The sequence below is a fragment of the Calidris pugnax genome, unplaced genomic scaffold (assembly GCF_001431845.1).
Source record: "Calidris pugnax isolate Ruff unplaced genomic scaffold, ASM143184v1 scaffold211, whole genome shotgun sequence".
NCBI lineage: Eukaryota > Metazoa > Chordata > Aves > Charadriiformes > Scolopacidae > Calidris > Calidris pugnax.
The window spans coordinates 6,598,301-6,625,344 of record NW_015091083.1 but is presented as its reverse complement, the minus strand read 5'-3'; the positions used below and the strand labels follow the sequence as shown (position 1 = coordinate 6,625,344).

The 27,044-nt window shown below is 42.4% G+C and overlaps 1 protein-coding gene across 1 annotated transcript in view; it reads right to left on the bottom strand.

Moving 5' to 3' along the window:
* EVL (Enah/Vasp-like) overlaps positions 1 to 25,585 on the bottom strand; it is a 143,772-nt gene extending 118,187 nt beyond the window's left edge. Inside the window, exon 1 of the mRNA XM_014957564.1 lies at positions 25,385 to 25,585. Coding sequence (XP_014813050.1) covers positions 25,385 to 25,407 — 23 coding nt within the window. The 5' untranslated portion in view covers positions 25,408 to 25,585. The remainder of the gene's footprint in view (positions 1 to 25,384) is intronic.
* Between the last annotated feature and the right edge of the window lie 1,459 nt (positions 25,586 to 27,044).

The window sequence follows — 27,044 nt, the reverse complement described above, 5'->3', positions numbered from 1 at the left end:
CTGCCTACAAGCTCTTTCAAGATATGAAGCCTCTGCAGGTGCCCAGTGACCTTCTCAAACATTATCTTGGGAGCTGAGTTGAGTGAGAAGCTACTTCTGCCACACACAGCCTTGATTTTTCAATTTTGCTTAAATTAGATTAGGACCATCACTATGACTCTAGAAACAGGGAAGGGACCAGAGAAGAGAACCCTTCCCCCTCTCCCAAACGAAGCACTGCCCATCAAACAGGACTTCTCTCTATTGGCGTCTCTCAGGGACACAGTAGGGGTGTGCTTTTAATTATTTGCCTCTTGGCGGATGTGCTACAGTCTTTGCTTGGGAAGAACAGGTAAAGAAGCACAGGAGGAAACTTATGTGGTTTGTGGTAGTTCTTAGCACGTTGATTTTACTGAGGGTTTTTTATGTGTTTGTTTTAATGAGTCTGTTCTGTCTCGCTGTCGGCTCTGAAGCAAGTCTCCCTGCACAGAAAGCCCAAATTTTCCATCGAACAGAGACATCAGGCTACACTACCCAAGACTAAATCCTACATGCAGTTATTTCCAGCTGGTGATGCCACCCAAAGCCACCATGCAGGTGAGTGGCAGAGCCAAAAGCTCCAGAGCACCAGGCCAAAGCTCAGGTGGAGATTGCAGCCCCGTTCCTCCTCTGCTCACCTTTTTCAAACAAACCACTATGCTTATAGGAAACCCCACCCCAAGCCCTCGACAACTACGTGCGACAGAAAGAGAAGGGAAAAAAAATAACAGTAGTAACAATAGACGAGTACAATTTTTGAATTTCCACCATCTGCACACTATTTCCTAACATGGCACCTCCATAAAAAGAAAAGCCTTTTAAACAATGCTGAGGATTAAGCCCCAGTCAAATCTGACAAATAAAAGCTCATTCAGAAACTGATGTATTTCTTGGGGATTAATGGCACTTGAAAGTAGAACAAACAATCACACTACAACAAAGAACCATAAGGAGAAATCAGCACTTAATGGTGATTTATTTCCCTTCTAGAAAACGGAAAAATCAAATTAATTTGGATGAACCAAATCAAACCCATCATTTTTGGCTACAACAACCCTTTTATTTCAAATTAAACTAGAAACTAAGTGTTGCTTTCCAATTTGGGATACTTAAAAACCTTTCCAATAAAAGCAAAGGGTAGTTTCATAAGAGGACTTGAGAGCATGATTTCACAGCCACTACAGAAGCTGATCTCTGTCCTGGCCATCTCTCTTCCCTGGAAGTAAGAAATTCTTGCAGAGATGCAGTGAGCTCGGGTGGATGCTACAGCCTGGGGTACCACCTCCCTCCTCCCCCCTGACCAGGCTCCTTCTGAGCACACCTTCATCTCCATCTGGGACCACAGGTTGTTCTTCCCGAAGCCATAGGTATGCAGGTTGATTTGTATTACTGATATTAATTATGATTTAAATCGGTAAGATTAATTAAAACAGGGTTTCCTGCGCTATCTCCACTTTGGTTTGCGTTTGTGCTTTTTAAAGCTATTTTCCCCAAGGAAACTTTTATTGATTAGAAGAAACTTGGTGCTTTCTTAGGTGATCAGGAGAATACATTATTCAGTATCTAAACGCAATAAGCAATTATACAGATTAAACATACCTTTACTCAGAATTTTAATTTTGGCATTAACTTAGGCAAAAGTGAATGATGTTCATTTTGCATTTCATAGATTTTTTTTTCTGGTTTTAATTTGCCATACCATGTAGTGATGCAAATTTGAATTTTAATTCACAGCATACAAAAATAAGCTTACATAACTCAGTGCTATTTAAAAATTAACTTTAAAAATATTACAAAATAGAGATTAAGTATCATCTGTCATCACATTGAACAGACAGACTCTAAGCTTGGTCTCCTCCACTAGCAGATATCCTTGATTACATTTTTATTCATAATTAGAACATCAGTGAAGAAAAAAACCAAACCAAAACTAAAAACTTTATGCTTATTCTATTCAGTTTCCAAATTTTGAATTCACTTTATTCAACCAGTGCAAAGGAGCTGATGGGAATGAAGGCAGCCCTCTCGGTACTTCTGCAGGAAGAGGCAATAGTGGTTTAACACTTAAACGCAAACTACTTTCAGACTTCCACCTTTTCTGTGAGTAGACATTCTTTGTAACTTCAACAACCCAGCACGTAGCACTGATAGTGACGCTAGAGATTTTAACAATATTTTTTTTTAAAGATCTCAAAATAGCAAACAAACACCGTTGTCTGACCAAGCAATGAGATGTAGCACATACTGACAAAGGCTCTCAGACTAAAAAATATAAAATACAGTTTATACATTGCCTTTTATATATTTGTGGCTTATCAAAGGTGAAACCCTAAATCCATACACTAGGTTGCCTTCTTGTATGGGTTTTCCACTCCAGGTGAATTTCCATATTACATTTCATAAAAGCTTCTTGTTTCGGAATGAGACCTATACTAATTTCACTTCCATAATGCACACTTACAGAGGTACTGATTTCTGATTTCATTCATTATTTGACACCTGATGCTGTTTCTAACCAAGTACTGAGGAAAAAGCCTTCTCCCAACCCCTGAAGTTGCTCAGCCATGAATCGACATGTAGCTATAGAAGTATTTACACATCTGTAGCAAGACTTCAAGGAGAAACTACGTCTCCTGCATCTCCTGCCTTCTCCAAACTGTGTTCAGAATAATGATCAGGTAATCAGATCCACTGAAGGCAGAAAATAATCTAATAATGGCTTTCTCAGCCTACAATTCTTCCAACACCTGTTTTTCCTGCTGAGTTTCATATTTCAAAGCTCTTTTAAAATAAAATATAGTGCTATTTGCTTAAAGTCCTCATTTTGAACAAGCCTGCTGAGTATGCCATTAATAAAGTCCGACTAACAGAGACACCAGGACAAATACAAATAATTACAAAAACACTATTCAAGATCAGTTTTAATCCCCTGTTAACTAACTCCATTACCTTCTCTATTTGTCTCACATTTAACTGTCTTCTTTAACTGTCTGCTCATTTTCTTTTATCCAGTTAAAAACATCCTGAGAATAAAGCATTTTGCTCTTTTCTTACATAACTCAGTGCTATTTAAAAATTAACTTTAAAAATATTACAAAATAGAGATTAAGTATCATCTGTCATCACATTGAACAGACAGACTCTAAGCTTGGTCTCCTCCACTAGCAGATATCCTTGATTACATTTTTATTCATAATTAGAACATCAGTGAAGAAAAAAACCAAACCAAAACTAAAAACTTTATGCTTATTCTATTCAGTTTCCAAATTTTGAATTCACTTTATTCAACCAGTGCAAAGGAGCTGATGGGAATGAAGGCAGCCCTCTCGGTACTTCTGCAGGAAGAGGCAATAGTGGTTTAACACTTAAACGCAAACTACTTTCAGACTTCCACCTTTTCTGTGAGTAGACATTCTTTGTAACTTCAACAACCCAGCACGTAGCACTGATAGTGACGCTAGAGATTTTAACAATATTTTTTTTTAAAGATCTCAAAATAGCAAACAAACACCGTTGTCTGACCAAGCAATGAGATGTAGCACATACTGACAAAGGCTCTCAGACTAAAAAATATAAAATACAGTTTATACATTGCCTTTTATATATTTGTGGCTTATCAAAGGTGAAACCCTAAATCCATACACTAGGTTGCCTTCTTGTATGGGTTTTCCACTCCAGGTGAATTTCCATATTACATTTCATAAAAGCTTCTTGTTTCGGAATGAGACCTATACTAATTTCACTTCCATAATGCACACTTACAGAGGTACTGATTTCTGATTTCATTCATTATTTGACACCTGATGCTGTTTCTAACCAAGTACTGAGGAAAAAGCCTTCTCCCAACCCCTGAAGTTGCTCAGCCATGAATCGACATGTAGCTATAGAAGTATTTACACATCTGTAGCAAGACTTCAAGGAGAAACTACGTCTCCTGCATCTCCTGCCTTCTCCAAACTGTGTTCAGAATAATGATCAGGTAATCAGATCCACTGAAGGCAGAAAATAATCTAATAATGGCTTTCTCAGCCTACAATTCTTCCAACACCTGTTTTTCCTGCTGAGTTTCATATTTCAAAGCTCTTTTAAAATAAAATATAGTGCTATTTGCTTAAAGTCCTCATTTTGAACAAGCCTGCTGAGTATGCCATTAATAAAGTCCGACTAACAGAGACACCAGGACAAATACAAATAATTACAAAAACACTATTCAAGATCAGTTTTAATCCCCTGTTAACTAACTCCATTACCTTCTCTATTTGTCTCACATTTAACTGTCTTCTTTAACTGTCTGCTCATTTTCTTTTATCCAGTTAAAAACATCCTGAGAATAAAGCATTTTGCTCTTTTATTTCTTAACTCAGCCGACCAGTTAAAAACATCCTGAGAATAAAGCATTTTGCTCTTTTTTTACAGACTGGCAATACGCTCCCAGCTGTGCCATCTCTGCTGGCTCACGAGACACCCTTCTTGCAGCAATACACTTGATGGATGTGCAAGATGGTTCAGCCACAACTGGTGCCTGGAACAGCTCTAACGGGTCCTTCGTCAGGACTTGTAGATGGAGTTTCACTCCCACAACCAGAAGGCCACTGTCCAGCCGGCACATATACTCCAGGAACAAGATCTGCCCAAGAGCTGCTCCAGGGTTTTGTGCTGCTCAAACTCTTCCTGATTTCATGTGAAGTCCAGCTTCACAGGATCACTTCTGCATGGCCATCCCAACACTTCTCCTACGCAACTTGCGGCCCCCAGCGATGAGCTGCTCTGTGCATGTGCCACAGAACTTCCCCCGTCTCTTGCAAGTCTTCCACCCACCTTTTGCAAACCCAAAAGCAGCATTTGCTTCCTGGGACATCTCGTGGCAAGAAGGCACAACTCTTCTTGAGTTACTCCAGCCAAGCGACTGGCACGTTTGTAGGTTTGCTCCCCACCACATGGAGGGAAGAGAGATCAGATCAGGGGAAGAAGGATGGGGAAAGATGCAGCAAGAGGGGGCAGGACAGTTTGCTGAGAGACAGAAAGGAGACACTGCTTGTTAGAAAGAAAACAAGTCGTTTTGTTTTGTTTTGTTTTTGTGTTAATCTAGTTGTCCTGGGTCAAATCCAGCAGAGGCTGGCCATCTTCCATTAGCTAAGCAGCCGGCCCACTACACGCTCCTCTTGGGGACTGCTGTTTCATTTCTAGACGTCTTAAGGACACCTGCTAGAGCTTTCTGCTACCATGGCCAAACATTGCGTACAACTGCAAATATGCTTTGTTTATTTAAACGAAACTTTCAACAGACTGTAGGGCTTGTGGACCGAAGTCAAGAGCAGTGAATCTCTGTTTACCCGGACAACAGGTGCAATGAAAGCAAGGGCACTCCCTTTCCTCGGCACGTAGCAGGGCCCTGGCAGGAGAAGGAAAGAGAAAAACCCACAGGACAAGAGAGGGAAGGTCTGGAAGATCAAGAAGGCCAAGAGGGAGAGACTTCAACCTCCCTTCCTTCCTCAGCTCCTTGCTATCCCAGAAGATGAGATCCCAACATGCGCTCTTGGCCGTGAGACAAGATGATGCTCTCCAGCATGAAGATGTTGCTAGGTGATACATTTTTAGGAGATCTTCCAGTGCAGAAGTCTCCTTCTGGACCACATCCCAGCATTCCTCCTGCTGCCTAACCCCACACTCCAGCCATGCTGGATGGCTGGTCACAGAGCAGCTGCAACTGTGGGATCCCGAGCCACGAGGAGCCCTGCAGCACAGCTCTGGAGGCATGTGAGATGCGGCACAGCTGCAGGGAAGTGTGAAATGGGTGTCCAAAGTGTGAGTCACACATTCCCGGTGCAGGCTGCACACCAGGGAGACAGGCCAGTCTTGTTTCTTCTCCTTAACCACTGCATTCACTCACTGCTGTTTGGAGCTAAGCTACTTCTTCCAGGGTTAGGCAGCACATCTTGCTGTAAGACAACCCGCGCTGGTGGGCAGATGGTGTGTCTGGGAGGAAAGGGAAGGAGCAAGAAGTCTCATCTTGCATAGAAGATTTTGTGAGTTTAGTTCATTCCTCCAACATGATCATTTGGAGGGAAACACGAGTCCAGATATTCCAAGTCTGGTCCTTTTTAGACAAAAAGCCAAGGAGATCCTAGCAGCAAGAGGCCACGGCTGGCAAATCAGAACAAGAGTTCCAGGAGGAAAGAAGAGAGGCTGTGTGAGTCTGTCCTCACAACACCAAACATAATCCACATAGGGCTCCAAAACAAGTTAGAGCAAGAATATGAATAGATGTTTAAATAGACTGTTGTCATCTAGTACATCTCGCAAATCTAATCAGAAGCAAGTAATACTGCAAAAAAGCCTTTTGCAATGGCATCAGATGTACTGTTTAATAGTCAATTTGCACATGCTATCAATTTCTTTCTCCCTTTTTGGATGTGCTTAGTTGATGTTCCACACCAGACCCTGCTCCTGCCCCAGACCATATTCCGTTCAGTTTGTGACTATACGGACACCTCTGTCTGGCTCCCATTCCCCCTCCTTTTCTTTCACCTGCCACAGCAACAACATCTCCAGGGTGTTTCTTTACCCAGTCTTGGACCGTAGCAGAGAAGCATCTCTGAAACTAAATACAAAATACCACCAAGCATCTTCAGGACCAGGACCCTGAGTTAACAAAACTATCCAACAGAAGAGTAAGTTTCTACCTGAGCTAAATTCAGTTCGATAAAGCACTGAAGACATGCTTAGGCCCTAAGCTGTCACAAAGCTTTGAAGCACATGCTTTGAATGAAAGTATGCACTCGAGTTCTCTGTTAAACTGTGAATTTTAATCTAACTTTTCTCTAGAAACTGAGCTCATAGAGGCCACCTGAGCTGGAGAGGTGAAAGAGCAGGATTTGCAAAATGAGGACCAGATCCCCTACTTCCCAAGGACAAAGGGGTTAAATTCCTTAGTGCAAGAGATGCTCAAATACAAATATAATGGAGGCAATATGAAATCTCAAAAATTAACAGTAAACAGGACAATTAGCTGAAAAGTCAAGAAATTTTTATTTAAACTGCTGCTGTGCCTCATGAGGTTGTTGACAGGCAGAATACAGTAGTAAGAACTACTTTTAAGCAGGAAGACGCACAGGAAACGTTAGACACACATTTAGATGTGTGTACACTTAAGGACTTGCTACAAAGACTGCTGAAGCCAATAGGTCTGAGAACAGTCTTAGAAACCTAAATTTAGGTAGATTATTTTTTTTAAATAATAAAAAAAAAAAAAGATGGATTTGTGATCCATGACTGAATACAGCTAAAGGGAACTGGTTTTCCTAATTATATTTATCTGGAGAATCTTTTTGATTTAAACACTCACAAAGCTGTAACAATGTTATCTAATTTTGGCAGAGCAGAATAGAGTAGACTGACTAAAATTAGGTTTGCAAACATGTACCAAGAGACACAAGGCTTGACATGACTCATCTACTTCTCTAACAGCCTCCCTGATAGACTAATGGAGGAATCCTCAACAAGGATAATAATTTTCTCAATAAAGGCAGAAGATTTAAAGTAACCATGTTACGAGAAATAAGGAGATACTGCATTTGCCCTGAGGTAGCACATTCATTTTCAAGACATCTACCAACAGAAAACCTCTTATCTGGAGAAAGTACTTTTAAATATTTTCCTGGAAAGGTAGTTAAATCTGAATTAATGCATTAAAGCCTATATATCCCCACTTCCTGCCACAGGTGAGCTTTGCTGAGAAGTCACATTATAAACAGTGTGACATGTAAATATACAGGCAACTTTGTCCAGGAGGGGCAACTGAAAAGAAAAATGCCTAAGGAGCAGCTCTTCCTAAAGAAGAGTGTCTGAACCTAAGTAGGTTTACACCATGGGAGTCTCATTCTCCCCATTTTGCAGACAGTGCAGACAGTTTTGCCCAAAGTCACCCCAGTGCTGGCACAAACCTAGGAAGAAACCCCAGGTATCCCCACGCCTTGCTCCAAATCCACTCGCCACATCCCACCGTCTCCTTTTGGAAACCAACCCTGACTCCAGGTCTCTTTAACAGGGGTAGGAATAAGAATAAACCTGACAACGTTCTGCACGAAAATGCTGAAGTTGCTGAGATCAGTACCTTCTACCTTTGTTCTTTGATCTCAGAGAAGAGTTCCTACATACCATACGTGCCTCCTGATCTCCAAAGCCTGAGCCAAGACACAACACTGCTAGAACAGGCTCTTCTTATCACTGCCTCCATGACCATGCAAGAAGGCAGCAAGATTACAACAATCTGAGATGCAGGGGGGCTTTCTGTGATGATACATTCTAGAAAATTTGACCAGTTAATCAAAACAACACTGGGTGACGCACAAGACAAACTGTTTCACGGACAAGGATAGCAGAAGGACAAACATTGTGACTCTCCTGCAAACAAGAGGTGCAACTTCAAGTTCTGTGCATACAACTCAGTTAAAATTTATCCCGGCATTAATAAAGCTGGGATCATGCCAAAGGAGCCTTGGAGGCTGAGACAGAGGAGGCCATGGAAGAAGTTAGAGCGGTTTCCAATTTTCAGAAGAATTTAGAAGTCCTAGACTAAACTTTTCATGCCGCTTACCTACCTATCTTCTCTGTCTGGCCACCCTCCTGGTTCTTTATTCCAGTAATGGCTGCAAATTCAGCCAGAATTATTGATCCCACAAGGGCTTTTTTTACTGTACTCCTGCCAATTCAGCTACTGTGGTGCCCCTAGTCCTCCCCTTTTCCCACAGGCTCCTGGGTGCAATCTGTGAGGAGCCCTCCTCTTGGGAACAAGGCAACACAAAACCACCCTGGCCTTTGAACTGTCAGGGCAGGCTACAAAGAGCTCCTGGTGCTGGAGGCCACAGAAGAGAACAGACCTGTATAAAGCAGGGGCGTTGTGATAAGAAGAAGGGAAGTTACTGTTTAACTGGTTTAATTGGTGTAACTGGAGACACCATTCCCCTTTTTATTGTTATAGGAACATGAAATAGTTACGTCTCATTCTCTCTCTTACACTCAGAAACGCAGTGGCACCAACATTTCACTTACTGGGAATAACTCCATTTTCTCTGCAAGCAAAATGTCAAGGAACTTGGTATTTTTAAAAATGAAAACTGAGATTAGTCTTGACATTTAGAAGCTTCCAAAACTGGCAGGCCCTAGGGGCAGGGACTTTGCAGTCCCGAGAGGGCAGCTGTGCAAGTTCAAAGAAATGAAGTGCAAGGAAATTGCCTAAGTTGACCTCCTCTTCTGCAGCGGGGAGAGAAAGCCCAACACTTCCATGCTTCACTGGGCAGGCATTCATGAAGATGAGTAAAATATTATAACCAAAAGCCCAGTCTTCACAAGGAAACCCACCGAGGTGGCTGGTCTGCATCCCTTAAGCTTAAGAATTCAACTCTCCTGGCCCCTGGTGAGGATCCGGACCCTGACACAAGCACATTATCTTTGGCTTTCTTTTCCTAACATGACTTCACAACCCTTCTTATGTCTGTAGATGAATGAAACCTCTCTGCATAGCCACTGTCCTTTCACTTGCAGACTTGGGCAGCAATCTCACAGCGGGGAATTGCGTCCAGCAAGCCAGTGAATGCATCCTTTCTGTCTTCAGGGAGTGCAACACAGCATTTTCTGCTAGAAAGAAGGCTCCGTTGTTCAGCACCTTTTGAACAACATGCTTCCAGAAGAAAAATATCTGCCACTATAATTAAGGGTAGGGTGCTTAACTAAATATTTCTTTTGTCAGCCATTCATTTTGAAATGAGAATTTGTTGCCACATTATGCCACTTTAATATTGGATTGCCCTCAACCAGAACATCTGTGTACTTAACCAGCTGCTTTAAACAACTGCCTTCTTTAAAACTAAGTCAAACAGATTATGTGTTTTATTATAGCCAAATTTCACTGTGAAGTTCAATCTGTACCATGCTGTAGTTGGCAGGAAGAGAACTATCAATTCATTTCCAAATTAACCAAAAAAACCAAAACGTAAACTGCTCTTACGAAAGGAACAGCAACTACTCTCTTATAACTGTGATAAAGATGTTAGCACAGTAGCATTAAAATTTATTTACATATTCATCTGCTTAATATTTGATAAGATAGTTGGAAGCATGCCCCAGTAAACAGCCACGTCCAGTCACTCTGCAGCTGGCAAGAACAGGGCAAGAAGAGATCAGCTCCTGGGACACATAGGTAATTGTAGCCTTCAGTTCAGCAAAGGCTCGATTGCTGTAACTATTGATTTAGGATATTCACGTGCAATTTTAAAAGCATGGCAGCATCTCCCAGAGCAGTGAGATGCAAAAGCTTAGTCAGGTGAAAGAAGGGATATGGAATTTCTTCTCCCAGGGCTCAACTTCTAAAACAAAAGTTATCTTTTATCCCTGTGAGAAGGGATTTAAAATCTAAACTGGACGCAATGGACCCATCTGCCCAAGTTTTCAGAAAGCATGAACCATGCTCAAGATCCATGCTTAAGCTGTTTGCTTTCATTATTCCCTGTTATTTCACTGGTTAATGAATTATAAGCTGGACGCAGTACAAGAATAAAGTAGTACCACATGGAAAAGACCTCCAGCTACTCTACACAAAACACAGCAGTTTGAGACTTTGACAAGGTGATGTCAACAGGAGCACAGCAATCATTTTCTTGAACAGAATTTACTTTTTAGTGGTTGGGAACTACCGCACCAGTGAAACTAGTCTATTTTAGGATGACATTTAAAAGAAAACACTTAGGAAAAACAAGTGGTTTCAGGGAAATGTCAGCTATCCCAGCTTCATTAGTTAATTGATGCAAAACATAAAGACCATAACACCCAACTTAGGTGATAAAAGTTACAGACTGTCAGTATAAGTCACAGGCCAGGAGAAGCTCAGCATACACTTTGATATATCTACTTTTATATTTTGTTTGTTCATTATGTCTGGGACTTCTGAAGTGCCCTGCAGTTCTCTCCACAACTTCCCAGCATCCAAATGGGCAGGTAGGTAAATGATGAAGGAAGCTATTCCGAGTCTTCTTTGCTTGGATAGGTTTTACTACCAAAGCATAGGTAGCTCTTTGGACTTTTCAATGCATCTTTCCCTTGGAAAGCTTCATGACACAGCAGTACAGGCATTTCAGTGGTTTAGGTGCTATTACACGTCCAAAACAGAGCCACAGCACAAAAAATGTTGGCAAACTACAAGGCACATCATACAACTTAGCATACAGCGATGGCTTTTATAAATAGTCTGTAGGAATACATAGGGACATGCAATATCATTTAGGATAAATTAAGCTGAGAATACTGATGCAGTAGTGGTCAGGATACCCCCGTAAAGGTGGTCTCCAGATGGTTGTGTAAGTATCACAGGCACTTCATTAGAAATATATTTCAAGGAGAATTTATAGAAAGCTTAAAGAAGAAGGACATGCCACGGGATGCTGTAAGCATCAGAGGAACAAAGAACAGAACTGCTAAATGTTCACTACAAGAGGGCAGTAGGTGATCTTGTTTGAAGAGGTGCAACCAGAGATCCCCAGTAACACTGAAACCATTCTGCATTTTGTACACCAATCACAAGCGAAGTTCTGTCTTGTCTAAAACCACATATTAAAAGGGAGCTTATTTACTCCATTTCCTGAAATAAAAAGATGCATTCAAGCAATCCAATGAATTCAAAGCTGTGATCTCACCCAAGTCAATGAGGCAGTACCTGGGTCATTCCCATGTTTGTACTCTAAAACTGTAGTTAAATCTAATGGACATTAAAACACAAGGGCCAGAAGCTGAAGTAAAGATGATGAGAAAATGAAAATGCCACATACAAAACCCCACTATAAAAAAGATAAACTGCTGTAAGCCACAATTTGGGCCAGATGATGTATTAGAGCTGCTCACCCTGTCCTGAGTTCTGCTTCACCTCACCCTGCCCAGACAACCTCTAAGTTTCAGTTCTTTATTTGAGCTCCCTTAAAATCAGGAGAAATGAAAGTGTTTCTAGAGCATGCTTCATCTAGTCCTAAAGTAGGCGGCGAAAACAGGTCAGATGAATCAAGTTAGCAGCAACTTTTTCTCTCCATTGACTACACAAGGAGACCACAGGGACCAGGTCCAATGTAGACAATCAGAGTTAGGGGAAATGAAGCCCATCTCAGACATCTGCACAACTGCATCCTCAGCAGTGCTCCTCCTCTCATGGCTAAAAGTGGGGCTAATTTCCACTGCAGAAAAAACCTCAAACGTAGAAGACAACCAGCTCTCTGAAGACTGATGTTGAATCTGAATTCCCAACAAGGCAAGGTCTTTCCATTTCAAACATCTGAAGTAAGGGTTGAAAGAGTCTGAGTCATGATCCCTATTCCCAGCACTATATCTAATCTGAAATGCGACCTTTGGCATGTCACCTGACCTCATTTTTCCTACTAATTGCAAAGTAGGGATAATTACAACAATCCTGCAAGAATGCTGAGTCTTAATTGATGAACATCTTTAAAGTGTTCTGGGATTCCGGTGCCTCTCATCAAAATAGAGATACTATTTACTGTTATATGAACACTATTGCAATTACCATTACAAAGAGAGCATTTATCAGATATTTATCTTTAAAACAGCTGAAATTAATTTGCATGTGCTTTTTTTTTGGATAGCCCTTCTCAGTGGTATTCACATACTTATTTCTCTGGGATTTATATCTTTTGATCTGACACTTTGCAAGTTTACCATCATGTTTTTGCTGCCTGTTAAAATCCTGTTCTAATGAAAAAAATAATTTTTTGCTTTCTGCCTAAATATGGCTATATGTAAATAGATCTCTCTCCATATATAAAAGCCCACACATTCTGCCATCAAGTTTAGTAGACAAATAGATTTCAATTTTGGTAATGTAAACAAACCTGTGGCCTTTTGCCAAATCTAATAGACAAATATGAATAATTCCTGTCTAGAAGCCACGCTTGAATCGCTGTACCCAGTAACTTGGGCTAGAAATCAACACAAAGTGTCATTGTCTCCGTCCTCTATCCTCACCACCCCAGCAAGGAGAGCTCAAGGAAATCACATAATACAAACGCTTTTCATTTTACTCTGAAAACAGCTGCCATTTATAGCTTGATGTAGAAATACAGACACAAAAATGTATAGACAAGTAAGTATATATATGCATATAAATATTATAATATACATACTATAATACATAATATTTGTATAAATACACAGTCATGCTCCAGAGAGAAGGCATTCTTGGACCAGAGAGACCCACAACAACAGGGCCAGGATCTCGCTCATCAATGCCACTTTTAGAACACTCTGTACCTGCAGCTTCCCTTTTCTTCAACATTTATAGATGAAAACATCTCTCCTCATGTTAGTTATTGCCACATAACACATGCCACCAGAAAAAGCCATGGGGACTGATCCTGCTCATGCCCGAGCATCTTTCGCAGAGCAAAGTGGGATAAATTCCCATGGCTTGCAGAAACCTCAGGGTACCCCACCAGCAAGGCAGGTTCCTGCCTTTGCATCGCAGAGACCTCCCTGCCCCATGAGACCTTCCAGCCCTCCCGTAGGGCTGTCCTCAGCCAGGAGCCAGCAGAGCTCCTGGCAGGTATCACGCTGGATGCTCGCGGTCTGAAGCACAGCATCCCGTGTCCACAGGCACACACATACCATTTCTGGGAGCACCTGCACTAAATCTCAGCCTTAGAGGAAAATCCTCAATTCTCTGGCACAACCGCCACTGTCAGATCTGATCCCCTTCTCAAAGTTACAGAGATTTTGGACTGAAGAATGGAGTCTGTACAATAAACACTGACTACAAAAAAAAAAGGGATGACTCCTCCAGCCCGTGTTCCTGGATGAACAGCTTCCATGACGCACATTTCTGGGTGTTGCAGCAAGCACCAGAGGGAAAGGCTGAGATTTCAGCAAAGCCAGTGCACCCGCACCTCCTCACTTGTCCACCAGCTCTGTCCCCACTTGCCTCAGCTTGCTTGAACATCAAAGTAAAACTGGAAGTGACAAGCAACACCTGTTTCCACAGCTATTTTCCACACCCAGCTACATCTAATCCTTGCTTCATTGCCTCCTTTAAAGTTTAATAATGGTTTCAGTGAGCAGTCTTAGACAAGTTTCTGACTTTTTTACTTAATGCTTCCATGGCTGAGCTCAGACATCTGAAGGAATCTGGGTGTCAGTAATCTGCTCAACACAGAAAGCCCTGGAAATGCACTTTCTGCTCGTCATCATCTTAAACCATGAGTGCAAAGCTGCAGTACGGTGTGTATTTTTCCACTGTAGCAGCACAATGGCAGGGGTTTGCTTCCCTTGCATTGGTTTTTCTTACCAGCTCCACTACCAGATGGACCTCAATAAAATACAAAACAGGATGTACGCCCCAAAATGCATTCATAAAATTCAAGTTTCTATTCATGGTACCCACCAAAAGGTTCTGTATCATCCTTTTGAAGTACTGAGAAACAACTAAAAGATCTGACTGAGTTCATAGATTAGTTGTTTTAATTTAAATATGCATAATTGACATACATGCAATTTGCAGATAAGGATTTTAAAACCTCAGTGGTCCCAAGAAACTTCAATTTGGCGATGTGTGACCAGCTGAGTGCTGGATCTGGATTACAACGCGTACTAGGGAAACTGGTAGGGGGAAAACCCCCAAGAAGTAAAACCACGGTGATGTCCCCGACCTTGGTGGTACCCCAGATGTGGCAGTCCCTGTGTGTGGGAGCAGGGCAGCAGCTGCCCGGCTCCTGCCTGTACCCCTGAGCTGGGGCTCCATCCTCACCATCGCCCCGACCTCAGATACTCCAGAGGGAACAAGCCAAAAAAGCAAAGCAAAAGACACTCCAGACCTGAGAAACCAGATCACACATCTACAGGGAAAACTAGTCCGTATCTGACCCCTCGCCCTCCCCTCGCCCACGCACACAACGGCAGCCAGCTGACAGCCCCAGTGTTTGGCAATCGAGGTTATCCTGACGTAGACCCGGAGTCACACCAGCCTGGCCGGAGCTCAGGAGGGACGTGGGAAGCTGCAGGGACTGAGCTCACACCCACACACGGTCCTTGAGCTCTCGCAGGCGTAGATGTGACCCTTTCTGCGGGGAGAAAACCGGACCCGAAGGGAGCACAACTGCAGTGGGAGCCGGGGTGACAAGCGCACAGTCTCCCCCTCCAAACAACCCCTCCCTTTCCTGAGCCTCGGTGCTAAGAACTCACATCATAGTTCAGGATTGATTTTCTCCTACTTCGACCTTCAAAACTAGGGTTTTGTTACATCTTTCTCAGCCACGTCAGGACCTCTTTTCCATGTAAAATTATCTGTCTACCTTACATGCACTGTACGCTGCGGGTACTTAATTTTCACCTTCTTCTCTAATAGGACATTTTCTTTCTCCTCTTCGCGCTGCACTTTATAAATAGTTTAAATAAATGCCTAACTTTGTTTAATGAGCCTGAGCTCTCTGGGTGAGTTTGGAAACTACCATTAGTTATTTGGAGTAGCTAAAAATGACTATAGGGGAACTATTGACATGAACGCATTACCTATTATTAGCACCAGTAATCTTGTCTAACGAACCAGTACAGCCTTTGAAGTGCCATCCTCCAGCTTTGAGGGTGATTCTTGTCCAAAGATGGTGGTGGGTTTTTCCCCAGCCTTTGCAGTACTAAGTACTTAGGATTCCTGAAGCATTTGCTGTTTCTCTTGCCACAGGAACGTCCTGATGCCACAGGGGGATGAGCCCAGTTGCACACACACCTACATTCGACTCAGCGGATTGCCTGACTTGCTTCAATGCATGGTGAAGCTTGGGCTGTATTCTCCATTTTCAAAGGACATATAGTGATGGTGCAATTATCTGGCTTAACTGGGACATGCATTTATTTATGCCCAAGTGGTACTGTAACTGCGTGTGACCTAAGGCACGGGCTCTAGGCAAGAATCTCTTCCTCTGGTGACAAGGTCCCACGCTAAATGCCTTTCATTTGCTCTAACAGCATCCTTCTGGTTTACAAGTGAATTTCTTCTTGACTTTGTCCCTCTCGTGTGCTTCTGAAAAGGCTTTGACCACCATTGCCTACCTATACTGCTCCATCAACTGAAAATATTTACTGATACATCTTACTGCTAATGTAAAAATCACACTGGGAATGTTGTAGCATGCCAGTTTTAGTGTGTTCCTGTGGAAGAAGTCTTCATCTATCAGTCTTATTTTCCTGCAACATGATGCACTGAAAAATCACAGATCTTAGAAAACAGCAGCTTCTACAATGTTAGGGTCATACTGTCTATTCCCCCATTCTGCAACACACACAGAGATAAGTTTAGAATCACATTTTCCACATTGTTTATACTGGAAAACAAGCATAAATTTTCAAATAATTCAAATATTCCACATCTATGTGAGCCTTTAAAGACAAAGGCCAATTTTCTACATAAATAGCATCCAGATGGTTCTCCTCCCTGGAATAATCAGAGCAGATACATGCTCTTGTGAAAATCTGATCCATGTAAAATGAATTTTTCTTGATTTTCAAAATATGGTTCTTAGATTTCCGTTCTCCAATTAGAAGAAGAATGTGACTTTGATCTCAAATAATTTGTAATGGATGTCAAAAAGAGTCTTATCTGTTACTACCATTTCAACCCAACTTTATAAGAAACAGCCTCTTGCCAAACAGCAGCAGAGCTGTGCTAGCTGGGCGAACAGCGTCAACTACACAAAATGCAGTTAGCATGAAATGACATCAAAAGGTGCTGTCTCATCAAGCAAAGACAATCTGTGGGTGCAAGGCTTGCAGGAACAGTTCTTCCATTAGAACAATTCTTACAGTCAGAAGAAAGGACAAACTTTTTGATACAAAATCTTCATTCAGTCTGAAACAAAAGTTTCAATCACCTCTTTCCCTAACTTTTTATCTTTCTTTTTCGCCTTTTGTTTCCTTTAAGCTTGTTTTTTCCCTTCTCTCCCACAGATGAATTCAATGGGAAGTTAGTCTGAGGCTTTACATTGCTAACAATTGATACTTTATTAAAAAGAGAAATAGAATTTTTACTTTAGAGAATTATCCTTCTTCTGGGTTGCTTTGATATTTTCTTAATTTCTTTGTTTGAAACTTCTGTTTCAGATCTGCAAAGGGCTTGTGTAATCATAAGCTTGCTTGTTTTTGCCAGTTACAGAAGTTGGTTTAATAAAAGATATTCCCTCTCCCTTCAAACACTGCCTCATTTCTATCCCTAGACCATGACCACTACAACAGCACTACAATAGCATGTTTTATGAAAATACATCCATTTCCACAAAGACAGCACAATCTCTCATGCTCTGTAGCTAAAAGCTGGAGACACTTGCCTAGGATGTGAACAACCCAGATTAAAAACCAACTCTATGTGATTTTAAGGACAGCTTTTCATCCCAAGTCATCCAGAATCAGGCAAAGTAGAATTTTAAGTCTACATATCCTGAGCTGACATGGGGGACACCATGCTGCCTGGCTGATCCACACCAAAACAACCGTGCTACAATGGAGAGTATGGAAGTGTGTATTTTCACCAAAGCAGCGCTGGAAAAATGTTACTCAGCTTCAGATCCAAGCCCTCATCACTGCGTTTGTGAAATGGAGCCATCATCCTCGAGCCCAGCCTAGCTGGATCATTATCTTGCTGGACCATTATCCCCCAAACTCCATGGCCTTTTGCAGCACCAACACCAACTCCTACACTCATCTTTTGCCTGGGAAAGTTTTCCTTCATGTTCCTCTCACTCCTTTCTTCTTCAGAGCTCAGCTCTGCTTTCGTGGCACCTCAATGGAAAGAAATGGGCTATTGCACAGACTTTTCACTCTCTTCACCTTCCCCTGCTCTACACTAGCTACAAAGAAAAGAGACCAAGTGTCAGCTTTCTCTGTTTTTGAAAGGTAATACTGCAAACACCCAACAGACAAATTTGTCTTCTCACAACCTCACCTGAGCCACGTTAGTCTCTAGCAGGAGGCAGCAATGGTTTCCAAAGGGGACAGACCCAGCTGAGCTATGCAGTCCAAAGCATGAAACTCAACCCATGTGCCCCCTGCGTGGCATGGAGACACACTCTAGCTGCTGGACAGCTAATATTCTGCAACTACAGACATCACCTTAAAGGAAAGAAACTCTAAACATTTGATTCTAATTCTGTGTAATCAGTGTATTAATGTGAAGACACTTCAACATTTGTTTTGAACCTTGATTTGTCAACTGTACGTTTTTCAACTGTACTGTCAGCTCCTTTTTTTTTTTTTCCCCTTTGTATATGTTTTAACTGATCTTTATGAAGCACGAGCCACTTAAATCATGGCTTTTTAACCTCATTTTACAAGCAGCTGATTGAAAACACACAAGGTTGTACGATACCAAGCTGGGATAAGTGAATGGACACACCTTACCCAGAATGTCTCCAAGGATACAAGGCATCAGGCTCGCAAAAATCTTACAGCTAAAGGTGAGTTTGAGATACGTCTCTGGATACAGGCTCTTGTGTAGGAACAGCAGGGAGCAACTTTCCCTAGTTTCTGCCCGTTCTCACACAAAATCTCAATGGGACAGTGAAAAGTTCATTCCTTAAAAGCAGACTGAGGTCCTCAGATGAGAAGTACTTCTAGTAACAAAGCATCACCTTTCTTTCCAGCGTTTTTTTCCCCATAAGCACCCATAAGCTGATGAACACAAAGCTTATGAGGATGGGGTTTGAGCTGATGCTACGTGTAGTCAGCCTTTTCCCAGTAGATGATGCTGTGAGGTCCTACACTCCCTCCTGTGCAAAAAGAGAGAGGCAGGGGTGATCCCACCCAGCTCTGTGCTTCGATTCCTGCAGGAATCAAACGAGTTCCCAGGAGAACAAGGTCTGCAGTCCAGCCTCATGCTGGAGTGAGCAGGGAAAACATTTTCCGCTTCAAAGACCATGATACCCTTTAGGGACTATAATGTATCACAGGAAGAAGCCCCCATATCCTTTATCTACATTATAAATAGCAGAACTAGCAAGACCAGCCATTTGATCTGTTTGGCCTCACTGTGCAAGAAAAGACAAGAGGGAAGCCTATGCCGTCCTGTGGCTGAAGTTTAGAGCAGGGACAGGGATAATCAGCATCTCTGGAAGACACCAGGATGGCAAAAACAAGCATCCACCCCTAAGAAGCTGGCACTGCAGGTAAGAAGCAGCGGGCAGCAGCTGTTTTCCATGAAAGTTAAACTAAAGTGTTTCAAATCTATATAGACTTTACACTCAAAGCTAGACAGAGGCAGGCAGGAGTGTGAATGACTTGCTCTAATGGGTACCCATAGGTGGATTCAAAAATTATCATAAATTCTGTTCTTTAAAGAGGCCATCTGTACTCATGTGTTTGTTTTCATTCTAAAGATTGACATCAATTTCCATGTGTCTTGATAACTAGCTTCAGTTCTGAAAACTGTGTCTGGATCCTCATTAAACAGCAGCTACTTGTTGTCTGTGAATACTACTATGAGGATGTTTAAAAAAAAATACCGGGGGAGGGTGGGGGGGCAGGGAATAAACATGTATAGGAGATCAGAGAGACAACAGAGAATGCAAAAACAGGTTAGCATGCCCAGAAGGCAAAGGGAACAGAGAAAAACATCTTGTTTTTGCAAATGCATTATACTGCTGTAGGTAACAGGTAGCCTAACTAAGCCTTTGGCACCAGTGAGGTGGTTGCTCTGTAGGGTGTACAGCTGGACCATGGAAAAGATGGGAACACTGCACACCTCCACAGACAGCCCCATGTTTCAGGCACTAAATACACACCCCACAGACAATTTACACTGATTTTAATGCGACTGGAATTCACCTCCTAACATATACACCGCAGCTCCTCTAATCCAACAAATATCCTGGGGTAAATCTCCTCTCACATTTATATCTAGGACAGGACTATACTCCCAGGCACCAGAATATTTTCCTCTTAAAATCTGGCCAAATCTAACCCCACAGTCTCTAACAGAGAGTCTCTAGTTATTTTCCTCTTCAGTAGAAATATTACAAGGTAGCCACTATGAGAATAGTATGTGCTTATCTTCATTCCCAGCAACGGTATTCTCATATTACTGCCTTAGAACTATTCCTCTCCTTCTCTTCAAACGTCTCTGTGCTAAACCACTGAAATATGTGGCAACTGCAGTGTCAGTTGTCACAGGGAAAAATATGTCAGCAAAAACGTTTGATTCAATCTGCTGTTTAAGGAAGCAGCATTTCCTCAGGGTGTATGCTTCGTGTGGATAAATAACAACTGTCCAAAAATCAAGTATCTAAAATCAATTTCAAATATCAAAGGGCAGATTTCAGGCAACTACCTTCAGTAAAGAAAAAAAAAAAAAAAAAAGAAAAACAAAACAACAAAAAAAACCCAGACCCTCCAAACTAGTTCCTTTTTCTCCTTTTTTAATTTAGTGCAATTTTGTTTCAGAGCAAACCCATAAAATTTAGCCCCTCGGTCACGAACTGAAAGGTGAACTCTTAAGTGAAAAATGATGCAAAAGGCATCACAGACTTTAGAGGAACCCTAACTTGACCCCCCCCAGGCACATGCATTTTCTCTGATGAGATGCACCCTATGGAATATTCATGTTTGCAACGTGAAAGACTAGACTTGCCAATTCCTGCGTGTAATCAAAAGCTTCTGTCTCAACAACATATTTTAATCAAGTTTTGCACTACATTTCCCTGTATCCACACAGGGACCAAGGAGAGGACCAGAGCCAGCTGGGTCGCTGGTGGCCGTAGCTGGTGGAGGAGAAGCGGAGGCTCAGCAGCACCATTTCCCTGCTGGAGCTCAGCTGCCCACTTCCAGCTTTTAGCTTCACACATTTGTGGATGTTTATTGAGCACCCACAGGATATTTTGAACATGGCAATGCAATCAGTGAGTTCAGCAACGCAGGTTAGAAGGGGCTGAGACAGCGCAACCAGTTATGGTCCACCAAAATACCATCCTTGGGTTTTCTCTGTTTTAAGCTCATTTGCTCCTTTTGGTTTTAACACTTTTTGACTTCAGCAACAATTACTCCCTGATTCTTTTTCCCTCTTGTCAGAAAAGACTAACTGCACTATTTGGAGTGTTTTTCACTAGCTGCTCCATCAGTTAGATGGTTAGGGAGGTCAAAGCCACCGAAGTGGAACAACAATTTGTTCCACTTCTTCGTAGTGCTGCAACACCATTACCCCTCCCCACAAAAGCTACACTCTTGTAGCAACTGAAATAGTCTTTGGCAACTCTCCTGATGCTTCTTGCTCATCAATATGATCATACTTCTTGTAGAAAAGAACAGCAGATCTTTTTTTGTTGTTTTTAAAGAGCAATTCGTGACATAAGCAAATCCCTTCAAGTGCCTCACCTACAGTTTCCTCAAGTTGCTTGACTATCCAGACTGCAGCTGCACTTCTGAAAATTAGGATTATTTAAAAGGTTTCCTTTTTAGGAATTTGCACCAGGAAAATCCACAGGAGACAGGCCTGCACCAGCCTTTTGTCCCTTCCATAAATCATCTTGCTATTTCTTTGGGGGAGGGGGAAGGAAAAGCCACCTGCCTTCAAGTTTTGATGTCATGTCCACCTTTATAAAATAATTGTGCTTGACCTTTTTACTGTTCTTCAAGAAACATGCCACCTACCCTGAAGGTATCTGCACTGTTGGCTGTAATGCAGTGAATACTGAAGCCAAAGAGCGAGCAGGCATTTGATGGGCACCTGCTGCTGGAATTGACTTTGCAAAATCATATCAAAACCAGAATTCCTGAGTTCAGTACCAGTTCTGCAGCTCAACCCCATCATGAAATGATTGTAGGTAAGGTCAGCTCAAAGGCTGTGCTTGCTCAAAGGCAGAGGGGATCCCCTGCTCACAGGAGCCACCGCTTGCTGCTGCCTCTGCCTTGGGGACCATCAGGTGAGAGGTTCCACACACACCATGGTTCCCAAATGCTTCATGTGCATTTTGAACTTTGCTTTCTACTCATCAGTGGGCTTCGTTTCCTCTGTTCGTAGCCAGCTCCTTCAGAGACTTGTTTTCCCTCCTGTAGCATTCGCGGGTTTGTGCGGTGGATGGGGGAGTAGAAGATGCAGTTAAAAATACTGCGATGCCGCGGTGGGCGGTGTGTCAGAAATAGACAGACACTAGCTCACTGCGAAGAATACCAAGTAACATCCCAGAAAGATAAAGGCATGGCAGCAAAAGAAAAGAAAATGCATTTGTGTTCTGCTGCTAGAGAGCTAAATCTGGACTGGACATACCAAAGGAGGAGCACTGCCTGTGGCCAAGGGTTCCATCCACCCTCCCGTTGGCTTCGCGTGCAAAGTCGTCTTACGACGCTGCAGTCAGCAGGAGATCATAAAAATGTGGCTGACAAACAACATTGCCTCCAATTATAAACAAAATGTAGGTGAGCTTTGGGGTTTTATGGAGACGGTGCAGAAAATGAGTATGAAAATGGACCCAACTGGTATCGCACAGAAACCAGCAGCCTATATAAACTGAGAAGGGGCTTAGCTCCTTTAACCCTCACTCTAAAAGCAATCTAAGTTTTTCAGGGGATATTAGGTTCTTCCCAAGAGAAAGATAAACCAAGTTCGGCCGATGCAAGGAACTATGAGATTATTTGATTGATTTATCCCCTATTTTTTTCTGAGGCTTAACTTTCTGTTCATCCCAGTAACCACAGGGGTAATATTTCATCCCAAAGGGATGAAATCCCAAATAAGTTTCACGAACAGCACACCAGGGTCACTTATAGCCCTTAAGTGAGACACTCTCACAAAGAAGTCCAGCGGCTGCTTAAGGATTCACAAGAACACCCCAGCACCATGAAGAAGGCTGCATCAAACTGAAACTGCTGGGGGAACTCGGGCAACAGGACCCTGGTGACAACTTTTGGCATTGGGATGGGGTGCCACAACCCCCACTGCCCACCCTTGGTGTCCTGTGCATCTTTAAGGCCCAGCCTGGAGGCAGAGAGAAAAATGTAGACTAGCACATAAAGAAATGACATGCATGGGTTTGCACAAACAGGTACCAGTTGGGCTCACCACTTCTCCAGGTACTTGGGTACTCAAGTAGGTACATGGAAAGATGGAAACAGCCGTGCTTCTGCAACATGCAAGCAAGCACCTCCTTGCAGGACAAAGTCAAGATGAGAGATGAGTCCAAGCTTATGTTTTACGCATATGGAAGATGTCACCTGTGAAGCATGGGCCCACCAAGGACTAGGGACCATTGGTCCAGAGAAGAGTGCCATCTACTTCGTCATCAAGTTTGCTTCCAGGAGCCCATGGGAGTGAGATTTCCACCCTGCTGCTCAACTAGGGCTTTTTTTTTTTTTTCTTTAATTTGTAAGATAGGTTTTGATCCCATCCAAATGTACTACAGCCACCGGCATGAGAATAATCATATAATTAAAAAAAATACCAACATGCAGATACAACCTTAACAAAACACCACTGAAAAGCTGAATAAAATAAATGCTATTTAAACACTGCTATGCAAAAACCACAGCCCTACCAGTGCAGAAGATGTAAAAGAAAAGGTCTGTCAGTCTGCATATTAAAAGTTAGCACTATTTTCAAAGCAAATCTAAAGAGAGGATGACACATAATTTAATAAGCCTAATGGGTGTGTAATCAGCATTTGACCATTCTTGCCATAAAAGTAGGTGTCCTCCTGGCCCAAGATGTCTAGGAAAGCTGCTAAAAGACAGCTAAAGCTTTTAAAATAGAATTTTTAAAACACCTTTTTTTTCTTCTCATGTAGATTTATTGAGAGTTTCACTCTATGAAGAATAGGAGCCAACCAACTGGGTGAAATACAAATAACTCTGCAGGCATAGTAAGCGGCACAGTAAGTTTGGGGCCCATTTGTGGCTTAATTTACCGCCAACAATCAGCGATGTCAAGATTTCAAGCATCTCCTGACAGCCCTGTGACAACTGCAGTTACACAGCATTATCTGGTCTTCCAGTAAAATCTTTTCCCTCAAACAGCATCATACTGCATCTCACAATAGAGGTATACATCATCAGCCTGTTTCTCCTCAGCTTTTATGGCTGAATCAGGACATTTGGGGGTGGTGGGGTGTCCTGTAGTTGCTTTTACTGCTTTTGGCACTGCTCGCTTCCACAGAACACAAATCAGCAAAACACAAAATAAGGGATACTGCCAATATATGAAATGCTTTAACAAAAGGCAGAAATATTATAGCAATATTTCATCTGAGGTTAGAAAGTTTAATTTGACAATATATGGTACAGAATGCTCGTTGTCTATAGAAAGAGAATCCATCCTCTCCTCTAGTTGCATAGTTGGTCAAACAATTTATTTTTTGGATCAAAAAAGGGAAGGATATTTTAAAGAAACATTATAATAATGATATTCAGACAAACATATAATGAGGTGATCCCTATACACTGTTACAACATTGTCACCCTTTTTATCTGGACAATTTTACAACAGAAGTTATAAGAACTGAACACACTAAGCAAAATAAATTAAAAAAAAAAGTGAGACACCCCCACCCCACAGCTACTGACCAGAATTTTTTCCAGTCCACTACTGTTTTATTGCAGGTAAAAAAACCAACTCTGTTAGTCAGGGCAGAAATTTTGTTTCACATCTTCAAAAATCTGTTATAATTTCAAAAGACCTCAATGCTTGTATAAGGATGGAGTTATATTGGGGGTGGGGATGGAGGAGTAGAGGGGGCAGAGGCAATACTGAGCAGAACCAATATCAAATAAAAGGTGCTAATTTTATACTCTAACAGTCACAGTTGCTCAAATGTTTGCAAACAACAAACCAACCCCAACAAACCCAACCATATTGTTATTTTAAATGTAATTCATATGAAATACTGCAGCGACAAGATTATGAAAAACAGACATGTATACTCTGCAGCAGCATAAAATATAATCCTATATACAATCCAAGCACCAATTTTCTCTTCTCTATCACAATCAGTATTCTATCTCGAAGGAGCATCTGTCAGATTCTCCGGAACCAAAAATAGCAAAGACCCTTTTAAACAGAACAGTTTCTGGTTTATATTTATAACTACACTGTACTCGCTGCTTCTGGCTGCACGGCGATGAAATTTGTGCAAGATATAATCAATTACCCAGCTTTGCACTTCATCATGCGGTTAGCTACCGTTACCTGCATCTTACCCTTCAAGCACTTCTCCCCATGCAGAGGGTAGAGGTTTTAAAACGCCAGAAATATTTGCACATGGAAGAACTAACTATAGAGCTGACTGACATTACACAGCAAAAACCTTGTGAGAACAAAAACCGAGCACACTGATGTATAAAACAGAGAGCCTACCTGAATTCTTCAAATGCATACATGGCCTAGTAACTACCCAAATGCTCTGCAATCTAAAATAATCTTCTTAACGTGCAGGAGGAGCATTTAGTTTGTCAAACTGCAGCAAAATGCATAATGGCGAGACAGTATATTTGAAATATTCTGAAGAGAAAGGGTATGCAGATACTGGCCTGCAGCCTACAGCTCAGCCAGCTGCTGACAAGCAGCAGCTAACAGGGAAAGGCGATAGAGTACCATGTGATCATTCCTGCAAGTCTGATTAATGCAGTATACTCCAAGAATACAGGCTGATATCTTTATTATTCAAGCCAAATAAGTCAAATACTGTACACGGCAGGCTCCACGGCTAAATTATCATTCACATGCTACGTCAACATCAGTAAATTAAAGCAGAGGATGCTAAAGAGCTACGTATATATCGTAACCAAAGAGATTAATTCAGGCCCGTTCAAGCTGATTTTCTTACCTTGTAGAGATATTTTAGTCTGTGTTTTTATTCATATAAACCACCAGTGATGGAACAAAAGACTGCAGCCACAAACCTCCCCTTCCATGAATGCCAGAACATTTTAAGTAGTTTATCTGCTAGAAATCATTTCCTCTGTAGTCTATCCCCTACCACTTTAACTCCTTCAGCCCTGAATTCGTTGCCATAAATCCTATCTGCAATGCCACGCGGGCTTTTTAGGGTTTATAGGGTTAACACCAGGAAATGGCAGCAGTGCGACTGAATGAAGCGGGATAAGAGCCAAAGGAGTCATATCTGCGAAATCAAAGACAGGAGATAGGAAGGAGGAAAGTTGAGAATTTCGTGGCACTGCAGTGTGCAAGCTGCAAGCGAGGATGCTTCAGCTGCCTAGCAACAGCACACGCAATCTCCACGGCAACAGCGCAGCGAGCGCTGGGGTCAGAGCATCCCTGCTGCACACACACACCCGGGGGTGACAAGCCAGAGCCACCCACCCCCTGCACCAGCCACCCTGCACTGGAGACACCTGCCCCAGTGGCTGGTGGGGAGAACTGGGAGCCAGAAGGCACCCTGGGCACGGGGATGAAGTTTGTACTTCCTCTCTGTAGGGTGGTCCCACCAAAGCAGAGCGTGGAGGCACATGGGCACGCTCCTAGAAGAGGTCATTGATGAGCAATGTGTCTGCTACTCCAAAATAAGGTGGCCCGGCAGCGTTGCATGCCCTGGCTGAATAAACACAGCTCACAGGGCTGAGGAACAGACCCCAAAACACCAGGAGCCAGAGCTCATTGTCCCCATAGCAATCCCCTTGGAAATTGTAGGCGTCTAAGCAACCCAGGCAGGATGACTGCCATTAACCGTTCTCTCAAGGATTGCAAATCTCCCTTATTTAGCGGGAGACCTCGCCAAGGCTCCCGACAGCCCCAGCTGAACTTGGCAGTGTGCTTGGGAGGGACGGGAGGAGGTTTATTCACTCGGTTGTGCACACACTAGATTAGCCTCAGCATCTCTGCTACAGCAGCATGCAGCCACCTAAGGATGCCAGCATAGGCCAGGCAGAAGGGGAACAGGCTCATCCACCCAGCTGCTGGCTGTGGAGCAGATTATGGGAGTCCAGGATTGCTGGAAATGACAGAGATTCAAATCCTGGGAAAACAACCCCTCACCTGGGAGGGAGAGACGATGAGG